A 13,063-nucleotide genomic window follows, 5' to 3' on the forward strand; every position below is an offset into this window, starting at 1 on the left:
AGTTTTCATTGCTCAGCCACTCTACTTATTAAAAGAAATGTGAAAGAAGAAAAAAAATCTATCTTGATTGAGAATGATCAGCCATGATCACATTGAATGGCGGTGCTGGCTCGAAGGGCCGAATGGCCACCTCCTGTGTCTATTGTCTATTGACTGGCGAGCAATGTTATATACAATTTCTTATTTAATGCCATTATCTAGCATAAGAACCTGCTTAGTTAAGGTTTAGGAAGCACACCCTAACAAATAATAAAACTTAGGCTTATAGAGTCCAGTGCAGCGCAGAAATAGGTCCTTCAATCTACTACACCAATACCAATCTCATGCCCACCCACCATTCCATTTGCCTGCATTATTTCCATATCCCTCTATGCCCTGTTCATTCAAGTACTTATACATGTTTTTTTCAAATGTTGCTACTGTCCTACATCCGCCACCTCTGCCGAAAGCACATTCCAGATGCCAACTGCCCTTTGTGTGAAAAAAGTTCCCCTCAGTTCCTTTAAATGTCATCCCTCTCACCTGAAAGCTACGTTTTAAACACCACTATCATGGTGGAAATCAGACACTGGCTGATCCATCATACCCTACTGTGTCATAATTTTATATACCGCTATTACCTCTCAGCCTCCACTGCCATGCAGAAAACAGACCCACCCTCTCCTTATAACTCAAGGCCTCCAATCCTTACACTCCCTCTCTAGCTTAATCCCATCTTTCCTGTAATGTGGTGACCAGAACTGCAAGCAATATACCAGTAGACACAAACTGCTGGAGTAACTCTGGAATGAGTGACGTTTCGGGTCTAGACCCTTCTTCAGACTGAAGGGTCTCGACCCAAAACATCACCCATTCCTTCTATCCAGAGATGCTGCTTGTCCCGCTGAGTTACTCCAGCATTTTATGTCTATCTTTGGTTTAAACCAGCATCTGCAGTTCCTTCCGGCAATATTCCAGAGCAGCCTAACCAGCCTTGTTTTATCACTGTAACATAACATCCCAGCTCTTGTACTCAATGGTATTTTTGGCCAGCTTGCTTTTTGTACCTGAAATATAACAATACATCCAGAAGGCAAATCTGCGTTGTATTCCTTTTGGAAAGGAGAGGTCAAATGCTTTCCTTCTGAGAATTTTACTGCTCCACACACAACTTGAATGGCTGCAATCTCCACTTAATTGCAGCACATTTGAGCTCAGAATCAGAAGGTGAAGAGATGCCCATTAAAGAATAAGGGAGTTCCAGCAAATTGTTAGTGTACCATCAATGTCACCAATGTAGATTAATCAAGTTGTTTCAGTCGTTGTGCCTGGCATGATTCCCTACATCGCCACAGCAGTTATACCATACACTGGGTAAGAAACATTCTGAACAATGTTTAGGTAAATTAATTGATTTTTTCTGCAGAATTATTCTTTCAAATTTTACAAGAACCAAAGGTGTCCATTTGCTTTTTGTGGCACAAAACCCAAATGGTGCATTTCAACAGCTTTTGTTGTACCGTACCTTTTGTTGGTGGCAGTGGCTTTTTTGGTTTCTGTAAATAAACATAAAATCATAATTTAAATAGTGACTTAGGGAATTGGCTGTTCTAGTACAAATGCCCGATAGTCACTTTGTAACCCAACCCTTTTGAACTCAAGCTTTATGCTATAACATCTCAGAGCTCATTTTCTTGATGTATCTGTCAAAGATTTGAATGGTAAAAGCTAAAACACATGGATCACAACATAAATCTGGCAAACGTAAGGCAGACTGCAGAGGGAGAATTTTGATGTTGAGTTTTACTTTGCAGCAGAATGAAAAGAAAAAGTGAAGTTTATTATAATAAAATGTAGAATGGCCAAATTACCTTAAGGAAGCAGGCTATTTATTCCTTTAAGGGCAAGAAAAGAAGTTAACTAAAGGAATAAAGGAAATCTAAAATCATGGAAGTGTTAAATAATAATATCTTTTTGTGTCGACTTAAAATCACTTTTAGAAAAATTAGATGCAAGGCAAGGAGGTTTTGCTAAATAGTCTTCCCCATGAATTAATTTTCATATAACAGAACATCACATTGCAAACATCACAGAAATAAACTGAACTAAACAGTTCATCTAATAATTAAATTATTTACTTTTAGTTGACACTGCCAGACAAAGATTTGCCTGCACAAGCATTTGCCTACACAAGAATGGTGACCAATTTCAAAGAAATGTTTGTTTTAAATCAACTTATATTCCAAAGATCATTCTTTTTTCTTCATTATTTAGCTTTTTTTAAATGCCTAAATATATTGGCCACAATCCACACTCTTAAGTAATCACTCCCACATCTCTCCGATTACAAAAATAAGTACACCAATTGTTTAGGTTTCAATTTTCTTGTCTTGCTAACAAGAACAACAAAACCACCTGCTGCTTTGCTATAAACATGCAAATAGGAAAATAAGGCAAATCTTTCGTATTTACCAAATTATTGAGTTCATGTAGGGAATAAACATCCATATTTGGGATCTGAGGAAAATAATGGACTGATTAGACTGATTAAACAAATGATTGACTTGTGGGAGAGTTATAAAAGAGAAATTAGCTTAAGATCAGTTTTGCTTCCTTTATCCCTATTCTACAGAAGATCATCACATTAAATAAAGCATGGAACTTACAAGATACCTCAAAATGGATGGAAGGAATTAATGAACATATTAAAATACACCATATGATTTAATTTTCTTGGTTATCTTTTCTTTCCTATTCGTTTAGAAAAAAAATATTTCCTATATCCTCAATTTTCTAATGAGATCTCAATATCAAATCCTTGCAAAAGAACATGCATTTTAGTACTTTTAAACCTTGATGTGCTACAATATTTTAGATTTTTGTTCTAAAAATGTGTAATACACTACAGCTAATACTCAAGTCACATTGAAACTTCCTATAATACACAAGAAAATTTAATTCTCCCTAGAAATGTCTTACCTCATCGAGGTCTGGCTTTGGTGGTAATTTTGAAGGAGCTTTCGGAGCAGCTATAACCTGTATTAAAAATGTTAACAGTTTCAGTTGCAGGACCGATTATATTTAAATAACTGAAAACCAATTTTAAAATTGTAGATGCCGAAGCTCCAAAATAAAATAGAAAACATTGAAAATATGCAATAAATGAGGCAGAAGTGGATTGATAAAAGCAGAGTTAATGTCACAGTTGATGTCACTTTAATCAAAACTTGGGAAAGTTAGAAAACCAGCATGATTCAAATTGCAAAGAATAGGGATGCTCATGAAAAAAGGGAATGTAGACACAAGGAATTACAGGTGCTAGTTTATGGGAAAAAAGACACAAGGTGTTGGAGTAACTCAGCATGTGAGGCAGCATGCTGAGTTACTCCAGCACTTTATGTCTGGAAAGAGGGATGTCTGTTATAGGGTGGAGAACTAGAGAAAACAGAAGACACAGATTGTTGTTGACGAAGAAAGGCTTATTAGTGGCTGCAAATCTGGTTGGAGTTAGTGTTGATAATGGGAGATGGATAAGAACAGAAGGGGGGAAAAAAAGATTTGCTGTAACACAGACAACAATGCCTGCTAGAAATCTAAGAGTGCTGGAAAACACAACACCCAACACTAGTGCAAGTTGTGTAGGAAGGAGCTGCAGATGGTGACTTACATCAAAGATAGACACAAAATACTGGAGTAACTTGGCGGGTCAGGCAGCATCTCTGGAGAGAAGGAATGGGTGACGTTGAGACCATTCTTCAGACTGAGAATCGTCAGGGGAGAGGAAACAAATCTGAGCCGTCACCGATGACCAAGGAAAGGTGGAGCCCACAATGGTCCATAGTTGGCGTGGAAGAAGGGACAACGAAGGGATATATGGATGCAAACAGTGGAACACGCAGGATGACTAGGGTGGGGAAAGGGCAGGGAGGGAGAGTGGGAATGCAAGGGTACTTGAAAATAGCGAAATCAATATTCATATTGCTGGGCTGTAACCTGCCCAAGCAAAGTATGAGGGTGCTGTTCCTCCAATTTGCAAGTGGCATCGCCCAGGACACAAATATCAATATGGGAATGGGAAGGGAAATTAAAATATTTAGCAACCGGGAGATCACATTGGCCAAGGCACACAGATTCAGCTAAACAATCACCCAGTCTGCACTTGGTCTCACCGGTATATACGAGTCCACACCGGGAACAACTGATACAGTGGATGAGGTGCTAATGAACCTCTGCTTCACCTGAAAGGACTTTTGCTTCTGAATTTACCTGAACAGCAGTAAAAAGCATCCTTTGTTCAAATTGATGACAATGTTTAATTTTAATTTCTCATTTGATTAATTGGAAGATACGGTCTGGAAACAGGCCCTTCTGCCAATTGGTCGACGCCATCCATCGATTGCCTGTGCTCATCAGTTGAATGTTACCCTATTTTCTCACCCATTCCCTACATACTAGGGGCAATTTACAGAGCCGAATTAACCTACAAACTCGCACGTCTTTGGTATATGGGAGGAAACTGGAGTATATGGAGGAAACCCACACTGTCACAGGGAGAATGTGCAAACTCCACTCAGAGAGCAGCCGAGGTCAGGATCAAACCCAGGACTCTGGAGCTGTGAGGCAGCAGCTCTACCAGATGCGCCACTGTGCTGCTCCTAACAGCTCAGGTTTCAAAATTTGTTTCAGTATGAGATAGCAAACTGAAGAATTCTCAGCATCATGAGTACTGTATATCCTTTACCCTGCCCCTCTAATAACTTCCGCTCTCCCCTCAAATAACTTCTGCTCTCCCCTCATTGCTCCAATTAAATTAACAATAGTTGCCTTGAGGATGCATTCAAAGTGAATTTGCAAAAGGTTTAGAATATGTCATGGAATTAACCAGAGAGAGAACTATTTTAGATGTAACATTATGTAATGAAACAATATTAATGATCTCATGGTAATGAAACTTAAAGGAAGATTGATCATAAAATTATGAAATTTACATTTAGATTAAAAACAAGAAACTGCCACAAAAAAAATCATATTAAAACCAGGAACTTTAGTTAAATAAAAGGTGATTACAAATAAAGACAGATGGTTAATGTAGACTGAAAACTGTTTAAAATACAAATAAAAACAGAAAATCTTGATATCATGCTGGTCAGGCAGAATCTGTGGAGATGGAAATAGAGCTGATATTTCAGATCTAAGACATTTGTCAGAACCGGTATATTCAGCACCACGGATATTTTTGCAATTTTCAATAATTCCTTAGGTCAGGTAACATCTCTGGAGAGAAGGAATGGGTGACGTTTCGGGTCGAGACACTTTTTCAGACTGATGTCAATAGACAATAGATGCAGGAGGAGGCCATTCGTCCCTTCGAGCCAGCACCACCATTCAACGTGATCATGGCTGATCATTCCTAATCAGTACCCCGTTCCTGCCTTCTCCCCATACCCACTGACTCCGCTATCCTTAAGAGCTCTATCTAGCTCTCTCTTGAATGCATTCAGAGAATTGGCCTCCACTGCCTTCTGAGACAAGTGAGGGGGCGGGTCAAACATAGGATGTAGTCGGAGACAGGAAGACTAGTGGGAGAACTGGGATGGGGGGATAGAGAGGGAAAGCAGGGACTATCTGAAGTTAGTTAAGAAAATTAGGAAAGTAACGTTGGCTTTCATTGCAATGGGGATGTTTGGCTATATCTATACAATGCATTGGTGAGACCCCACCTGCACCTTGTATAGTTCTGGCCCCATTTTAGAACGAGTATATTTGCATGCAAACTTGACATGTTGGAAGTGGTGTACAAGTTTGATTTATGCAGTAAAAAAATAATCTTCCGGGGAACATTTGGCAGTTCTGAAAAATGAAAGGTGAACCTATTGAAAGGTAGACACTGGGAGGATATTTTCCTTCATGGGGTAATCTAGAACAAATGGGCATAGTTCTAAAATAACAATTGTCCTAATTAAGGAGATATTCCCTCATTCAAACTTTTGGAATTGTCCGGTCCAGAGGGAAATAAATCACTGAATATATTCAAGGTCAAGACAGAGGGCTTTGTTCTGCAGTGGAGTCACGAGGAGACCAGAATGGTAAATCAAAGTAAAAATCAGATCAGTCTTTGTCATATTGAATGGCTGAACACATTGTTTTCTGACCTACTTCTACTTTTATGTATTTATTGCTCTTTTCCTCACATAGTACCCATAAATCCTCCACAATGGGTGGGGGTACTCCTTCGTTTCCTCTAAACTTTCACATGTAATTAATGCTCTTCTGCCAGATCCTATTAAACAGCAATTTTATAATTGAAAAAGGCAGACGTTTCTGCCTGAAAGTCAAATCATTAGCACTAAAATACCTCTCTTCCAGTTTCTGAAAGCATGACAACAAAGTTGTCTGGAAAAACCCCTTGCTTGCCACTTAGTTCTCCTTTCCACCATCCTTTGTCTCCTGTGTCCTACAATAAAGAATGAAAATTAGACAAATTGCTTCTTTTAATAACATTTAAAAGATAGCAGTTACCAAGAACATGTGGCCATTGAACTTTTACGAAAAGCTAAAGTAAATGAAACACATTAGATGATGAATCATTCAGCTAAAAGAAGTGAAACCTGAAAAGAATTTAAGAGCACCTTCATGTTTACATTGAATCACATGAAACATATTGTTTTGCCAAAATTCCTTGGAGAAATGGATAGCAAGTTCTTCTTCATGTGCGAGCTGAAGAAGATGCAGTGAGTCCATGGGTGGAACACAATTCAATTTGGTTTGTGCAAGCCATGGATAAGGATATGTGGCTCCATTTATTTCAATGAGATTATAGTCAATTGAAAGGTATGATAGGAAAGACTTTTTTTTTAAACATAGAATTATTTGAGTAATTTTTCTCTTGAAACATGACAAGTCATTATTTTTAAAATCACTTATTTCAATTATTTTATCTGTTTTAAATCTCTCTCCATCAGTTTTGTTTACAAGCAGATCCAAAGGCCTGCGCAGGACAACATAGGAGTCCATGGGTGGAATCTCTGCATTCACCACCCAAGGCTTAATTGTTACTTGTGGATTGTCTCATGTTCTGAGACAGTAGCAGCCGCAAAGCCCACAGATTCGCAGAAATGCCGCAGGGACTCAAAGGGCCACAGAACATGCAGCTGCAGGAATATAATGGAATATGATGGTAAATTATCTAATGCAATTGCACAGCAGTTTTATGGGCAATAGTCTCAAAAGGGTTTGGGGTATGTGAGGAAGGCTTTGCAGCAGGAGAAACACCCACTGAAGCACGGATGACTCGTGCTGCGTTCATCTACCTCATTTCCTAATCACCAAGAAAGAAGCACACAGAGGGTGGTGGATGTATGGAACCAGCTGCCAGAGGAGGTAGTTGAGGCAGGGACTAGCCTTGGGTGATAAAACTTATGAAACAATTAGACAGGTACACGGATAGGACAGGTTTGGACCATTATATCACAATGCAAATAGACAAGACAGCACAAACGTTTCAAACAAAATGTATAAATTATATAGAATGTTCAATAAATAATGTCATAATCCATAAACTAGCATCCTTTAATACTACTCCACCACCAGGGTTCCATGTGGCTGTGCTTGTCCCAATGCTCCCACATAAGTCTTAGCAAGGGACCATAGCATGTCTAATGGATGGACTTTGCCTTTCAATATAGATCTTGAACAGATCTGATCTGGGATATCCAGTATTTCCTCTAAACCTGTTTATTACCTGGCAATATCAAAAGCACTGGTGGAGTGGCTGTGTGCAAGATATAAATAGCATTTTGCACAGGCACATTTACATTCCAGTGAAGCTACTGCCACTCTCATCTGAAGTATCAGCGCAACCCTAATAATTTGTTCAGGACAGATGGTTGCAGCATAGTTTGCAAACTGTTATTCATAAATGCAATCAGAACACTCCAAGCTTGAACTTCCAGAGAAGTACTCAAGATATTGGGTAGCTTCTACTTCTGCTACAGTTGTTGTTCCATAGAAAGCCGTCAGATATTGAATCATGATTAGGTCCCTGGAATGACTTCCTAAAATGCATCAAGATACTGCCTCAATCAGATTCCTGACCTGCACGAGTATTAGTAGTTGCTGCAATCACAACTCTCCTTCGGTTTATAAAGTGCAAGTTAGCTTTAGCACTTGGGGTTAAAGGAATCAAGGGATATGGGGAAAAACCAGGAATGGGGTACTGATTTTAGATGATCTGCCGTAATCATATTGAATGGCCAAAATGGCCTACTCCTGCACCTATTTTTCTATATTTTCTATGTTGTTAACTTTAAGTTAAGCAGGTCAACTTTAACAGAAACAAGCACCCATCAACTTTTGCCATTTGTTGATATTATGGTAAACACTGGCTATATACCGAAATCATTAGGATTAACAGAAAGCCAGAAGTGGCGATGATGTCCACTTTGCCATCAAAGCTCACGGGGATCCTTACATCAGTTTCTGACTCTACACTTTAGTCTCTGCATCCGTCTGATAATGTTACAGATGGATACACTATGGTTTTCAGGGTTATTTCTTTTAATGCACATGATTTAGTAGTCACAATTTCGCAGAACAGATCATCAAATGCAGTAATTCTATTTATTCCATATATGAAGCACCTTAGTTCCATCACACCAAGGTATTCGGTGTGATGGAACTCTGGGAAGTCAGTTATCCAAATTGAAGAGCCGTAAGTTGCTATTTAACAATAGCACGACTATCAACAGATGTACTATCTCTCACAATGGGAGATTTTTTCCCTCTAGTTATTAATAACTACCTACTTCTATTATTTTTTTTAATCCAAGAAAATGCTTACCTTATTGATTAGCAGAATATGGTCACCTTCTTTAATGCTAAGTTCATCTGCATTGGTTGCTTCATATGCAAAAACTGCTTTGCAATATTCACCTACCAAAACAAATGTACAAGATAGAAGTGTTAACACAATTGTGGAAGCTTAAAGTTAAATGAATTAAAAACAAAGTTCAATTTTTTGCATTTTAAATTCTAAAAAAAAATCAGTCAAATGTATGCAAGTAACAGAGGGAGTGCAACAAATGTCAGACAATAGACAATAGACAATAGGTGCAGGAGTAGGCCATTCGGCACTTCGAGCCAGCACCGCCATTCAATGTGATCATGGCTGATCATTCTCAATTAGTACCCCGTTCCTGCCTTCTCCCCATACCCCCTGACTCTGCTATCCTTAAGAGCTCTATCTAGCTCTCTCTTGAATGTATTCAGAGAATTGGCATCCACTGCCTTCCGAGGCAGAGAATTCCACAGATTCACAACTCTCTGACTGAAAAAGGTTTTTCCTCATCTCAGTTCTAAATGGCCTACCCCTTATTCTTGAACTGTGGCCCCTTGTTCTGGACTCCCCCAACATTGGGAACATGTTTCCTGCCTCTAACGGGTTCAACCCCTTAATAATCATATACGTTTCGATAAGATCTCCTCTCATCCTTCTAAATTCCAGTGTATGCAACCCTAGTCACTCCAGTCTTTCAACATACGACAGTCCCACCATTCCGGGAATTAACCTAGTAAACCTACGCTGCATGCTCTCAATAGCAAGAATATCCTTCCTCAAATTTGGAGACCAAAACTGCACACAATACTCCAGGTGCGGTCTCACTAGGGCCCTGTACAACTGCAGAAGGACCTCTTTGCTCCTATACTCAACTCCTCTTGTTATGAAGGCCAACATTCCATTGGCTTTCTTCATTGCCTGCTGTACATGCATGCTTCCTTTCAGTGACTGATGCACTAGGACACCCAGATCTCGTTGTACGTCCCCTTTTCCTAAATTGACACCATTCAGATAATACTCTGCCTTCCTATTCTTACCATCAAAGTGGATAACCTCACACTTATCCACATTAAACTGCATCTGCCATGCATCCGCCCACTCACACAACCTGTCCAAGTCACCCTGCAACCTCATAGCATCTTCTTCACAGTTCACACTACCACCCAGCTTTGTATCATCTGCAAATTTGCTAATGGTACTTTTAATCCCTTCATCCAAGTCATTAATGTATATTGTAAATAGCTGCGGTCCCAGCACCGAGCCTTGCGGTACCCCACTAGTTACTGCCTGCCATTCTGAAAGGGACCCATTTATCCCCACTCTTTGCTTTCTGTCTGTCAACCAATGTTCACTCAATTGGTTCTTGTGGTGGGGAACAGAGGAGGAAGGGACAGTGACATGAGGAAAGATCGAACAGCCAACCTACTCATTTATTAAACATCTTTTTAAATCGGATCCCATTGATGCATTCAAACTTCTTAGAGTGATTTGACAGGGATGACATTTCTTCAATCTGGGGTAAATAGAATCTGGGATCAGAGGAAACCAGGGGCCAACCACACAAGACAAAGACGACATTTTTTCACTCAGATCATTGGAAATGTCAGGAACAAGCTACTCAGGACACTCAAGAAAAGATCAACGGGTTTTTTAATATAACATGCAAAAGGACTAGCATGTCGGTAAGATATCAGCATGATCTCATTGGATGGCAAAACAGGCACGAGGTGCTAAATGGTGCGCAGCTTCTGTTTATTATTTAAAGATGTTTGGTCCCACAATTAGAAAGGGATACAGGTGATGAATTTATTCATTCAAGGACAATGTAAAATAGTCATAAAATTAATTATTTATATTTCTTTGTTCTGTGCTTCAGAAATATTTACTTTTATTAGAGGACAAATTAAGCCAATTTTGCTGTCCACTATGTTCTGCAGATTTCACAGTGGATCAACACCAGTGGCGGCACATTGGCACAGTGTTAGAGTTGCTGCCTTACAGTGCAAGTGACCCAGATTAGATCCCGACTACTGATGCGGTCTGCACGGAGTTTGTACATTCTCCCCCCTGTGACCACGTGGATTTTCTCCGGGTGCCCCGGTTTCCTTCCACATTCCAAAGACGTGCAGGTTTGTAGATTGGAACTGCAGATGCTGGTTTAAACCAAAGATAGACACAAAATGCTGGAGTAACTCAGAGGTGCAGGCAGCATTTCTGGAGAGAAGGAATGAGTGACATTCTTCAGACTTTCAGACCCGTCTAAAGGGCTCACCCCGAAACGTCACCCATTCCTTTTTTCCAGAGATGCTACCCGAGTTATTCCAGCATTTTGTGTCTATCTCAGGTTTGTAGGTTAGTTGGCTTTGGCAAAATTATAAATTTTCCCTTTGCATAGCATAGTGCTAGTGTATGGGGTGATCACTTATTGGGGCAGACTCGATGGGCCGAAAGGTCTGTTTCCGTGCTGAATCTCTAAAGTGTTGATTGTTTGACCTTCTGCCAAGTTATATGTACACTCCTTTGGCAGAGCTATCCCAAAATAATAATTTATTTTATTAATAGTTTTTTGAGTGAGGGGCCAGACTAACATCCACATGTCAACATTATTACAAAACATTGATCAACTCCAACTACAGGAGCAGCAAATATAACATTGTTGTTAAATATTCTTCCATTAACATTATCTGAAACTAGCTGGTTTAATCTGAACTGTAAGAAAATCAAGAAACACTTAAAACATGCAGATTTAAGATAGATTTAGAATATGAATTTATCTTTTTCTTGGTGTAACATTTTTACAAGACTCCATGTGGAAATGAACTGAACCTACACTTAAATATCAGGAACATTACATTGATAAACATCAAGTTAATGATCTGTGGAATTGCAAAAAAAATAATATGGTCCTAGGTAGACCAATCTTTTCTTCACCGATTAGAACAAAAGAGATGCTACTCAGGTCAAGGAATAAGAAAATAAATATATCATATTTTCTTAGACATGTCCTTAAACATATCTTTTTAAAGTACAACATTAACCTGTTATTGCAATAGCATTTAAATTGAACCTTATGAATTTTATTTTTTTTGGCTTACCATCCTCCATTCCCAATCTTGAAACATTCCTTGCCAAGTGTTCATGGATCATCTTTTTATAATCTTCATTTCTAATTCATTGGCCTGCAGGCTTTTTATATTTAATCATTTTGCAGGATCTGGGCATAGCTGTCAAAGTCAGCATTTATTGTCCCAAATCGCCTCCAATCTAGCTGGATGATCCTACATGTGCATCATCTGCCATTTCCATGTTGGCCTGGACCGCATAGTACATCATTTGCTTTATTTGTTCCGATAACACCCTGCTCCACCTCACTACCACGTGTATCATCCTTTCTACTCGTCATTAATTATAAGACTGTTCACCTGAAATTTTATCATAGCATTTTCTGGAAGCACCTCATGACATCTCACAACAGCACAATCCACAGATTAGAGAAAAGGACAATCGATACAGACTTTGCCAGCAATGCCCAAATCTTGCAAAATGTGTTGCTGAATACTAAAGATTCCACTAGTCTGACACTAACAATATTAGACAATAAACAATAGGTGCAGGAGTAGGCCATTCGGGCCTTCAAGCCAGCACCACCATTAACCATGATCATGGCTGATCATCCACACTCAGTACCCCGTTCCTGGCTTCTCCCCATATCCCTTGACTCCGCTATCTTTAAGAACTCTATCTAACTCTCTCTTGAAAGCATCCAGGGAATTGGCCTCCACTGCCTTCTGAGGCAGAGAGTTCCACAGCTTCACAACTCTGAGTGAAAAGTTTTTCCTCATCTCCGTTCTATTTACATAAAGTTGCTTTTTATAAGCGTCAAGGCTACCTAAAAATCAACCTCTTGGACCTGGATGTGTGTTCTTCAATTCAGAAAAAAATGAAAGAAAAACAACCACCTGTTACCTTCAACTTTCATCTGAAAAATAGTAAATTTTACTGCTACCCCTCTTTTGCCTAATCTATAACGATTCACGTTAATCAATTTCTCAGTTTTAAAATTCAAATGCGAAAAATATACTGAAATCATTTTACCAAGGGAAAGAAAAACAACTTGCGTCCTTCATCTGTTACCACTGGTAAATTTAAGGACATCTTGATAGCAACATTCCAGGTGCATTGGATCATGCAATGTCACGGCAAATAACAATTCTCCCCCACATTGAACTTTCCCTCTTTATTGGAAAT

The 13,063-nt window shown here is 39.2% G+C and overlaps 1 protein-coding gene across 4 annotated transcripts in view; it reads right to left on the reverse strand.

Annotated features, from left to right (window-relative positions):
* Positions 1–13,063, reverse strand: part of cd2ap (CD2-associated protein) — a 122,131-nt gene that overhangs the window by 27,459 nt on the left and 81,609 nt on the right. For 3 of the 4 annotated variants that reach the window (XM_078400154.1, XM_078400152.1, XM_078400155.1), the window contains 5 exons: positions 8,819–8,910; positions 6,335–6,433; positions 2,959–3,015; positions 2,452–2,496; positions 1,505–1,535 (listed from right to left, as the gene is read on the reverse strand). In XM_078400154.1, coding sequence (XP_078256280.1) covers positions 1,505–1,535; positions 2,452–2,496; positions 2,959–3,015; positions 6,335–6,433; positions 8,819–8,910 — 324 coding nt within the window. The remainder of the gene's footprint in view (positions 1–1,504; positions 1,536–2,451; positions 2,497–2,958; positions 3,016–6,334; positions 6,434–8,818; positions 8,911–13,063) is intronic. The other variant, XM_078400153.1, reaches the window with a different exon arrangement.

This window comes from Rhinoraja longicauda, chromosome 5, assembly GCF_053455715.1.
Source record: "Rhinoraja longicauda isolate Sanriku21f chromosome 5, sRhiLon1.1, whole genome shotgun sequence".
NCBI classification, from domain to species: domain Eukaryota; kingdom Metazoa; phylum Chordata; class Chondrichthyes; order Rajiformes; family Arhynchobatidae; genus Rhinoraja; species Rhinoraja longicauda.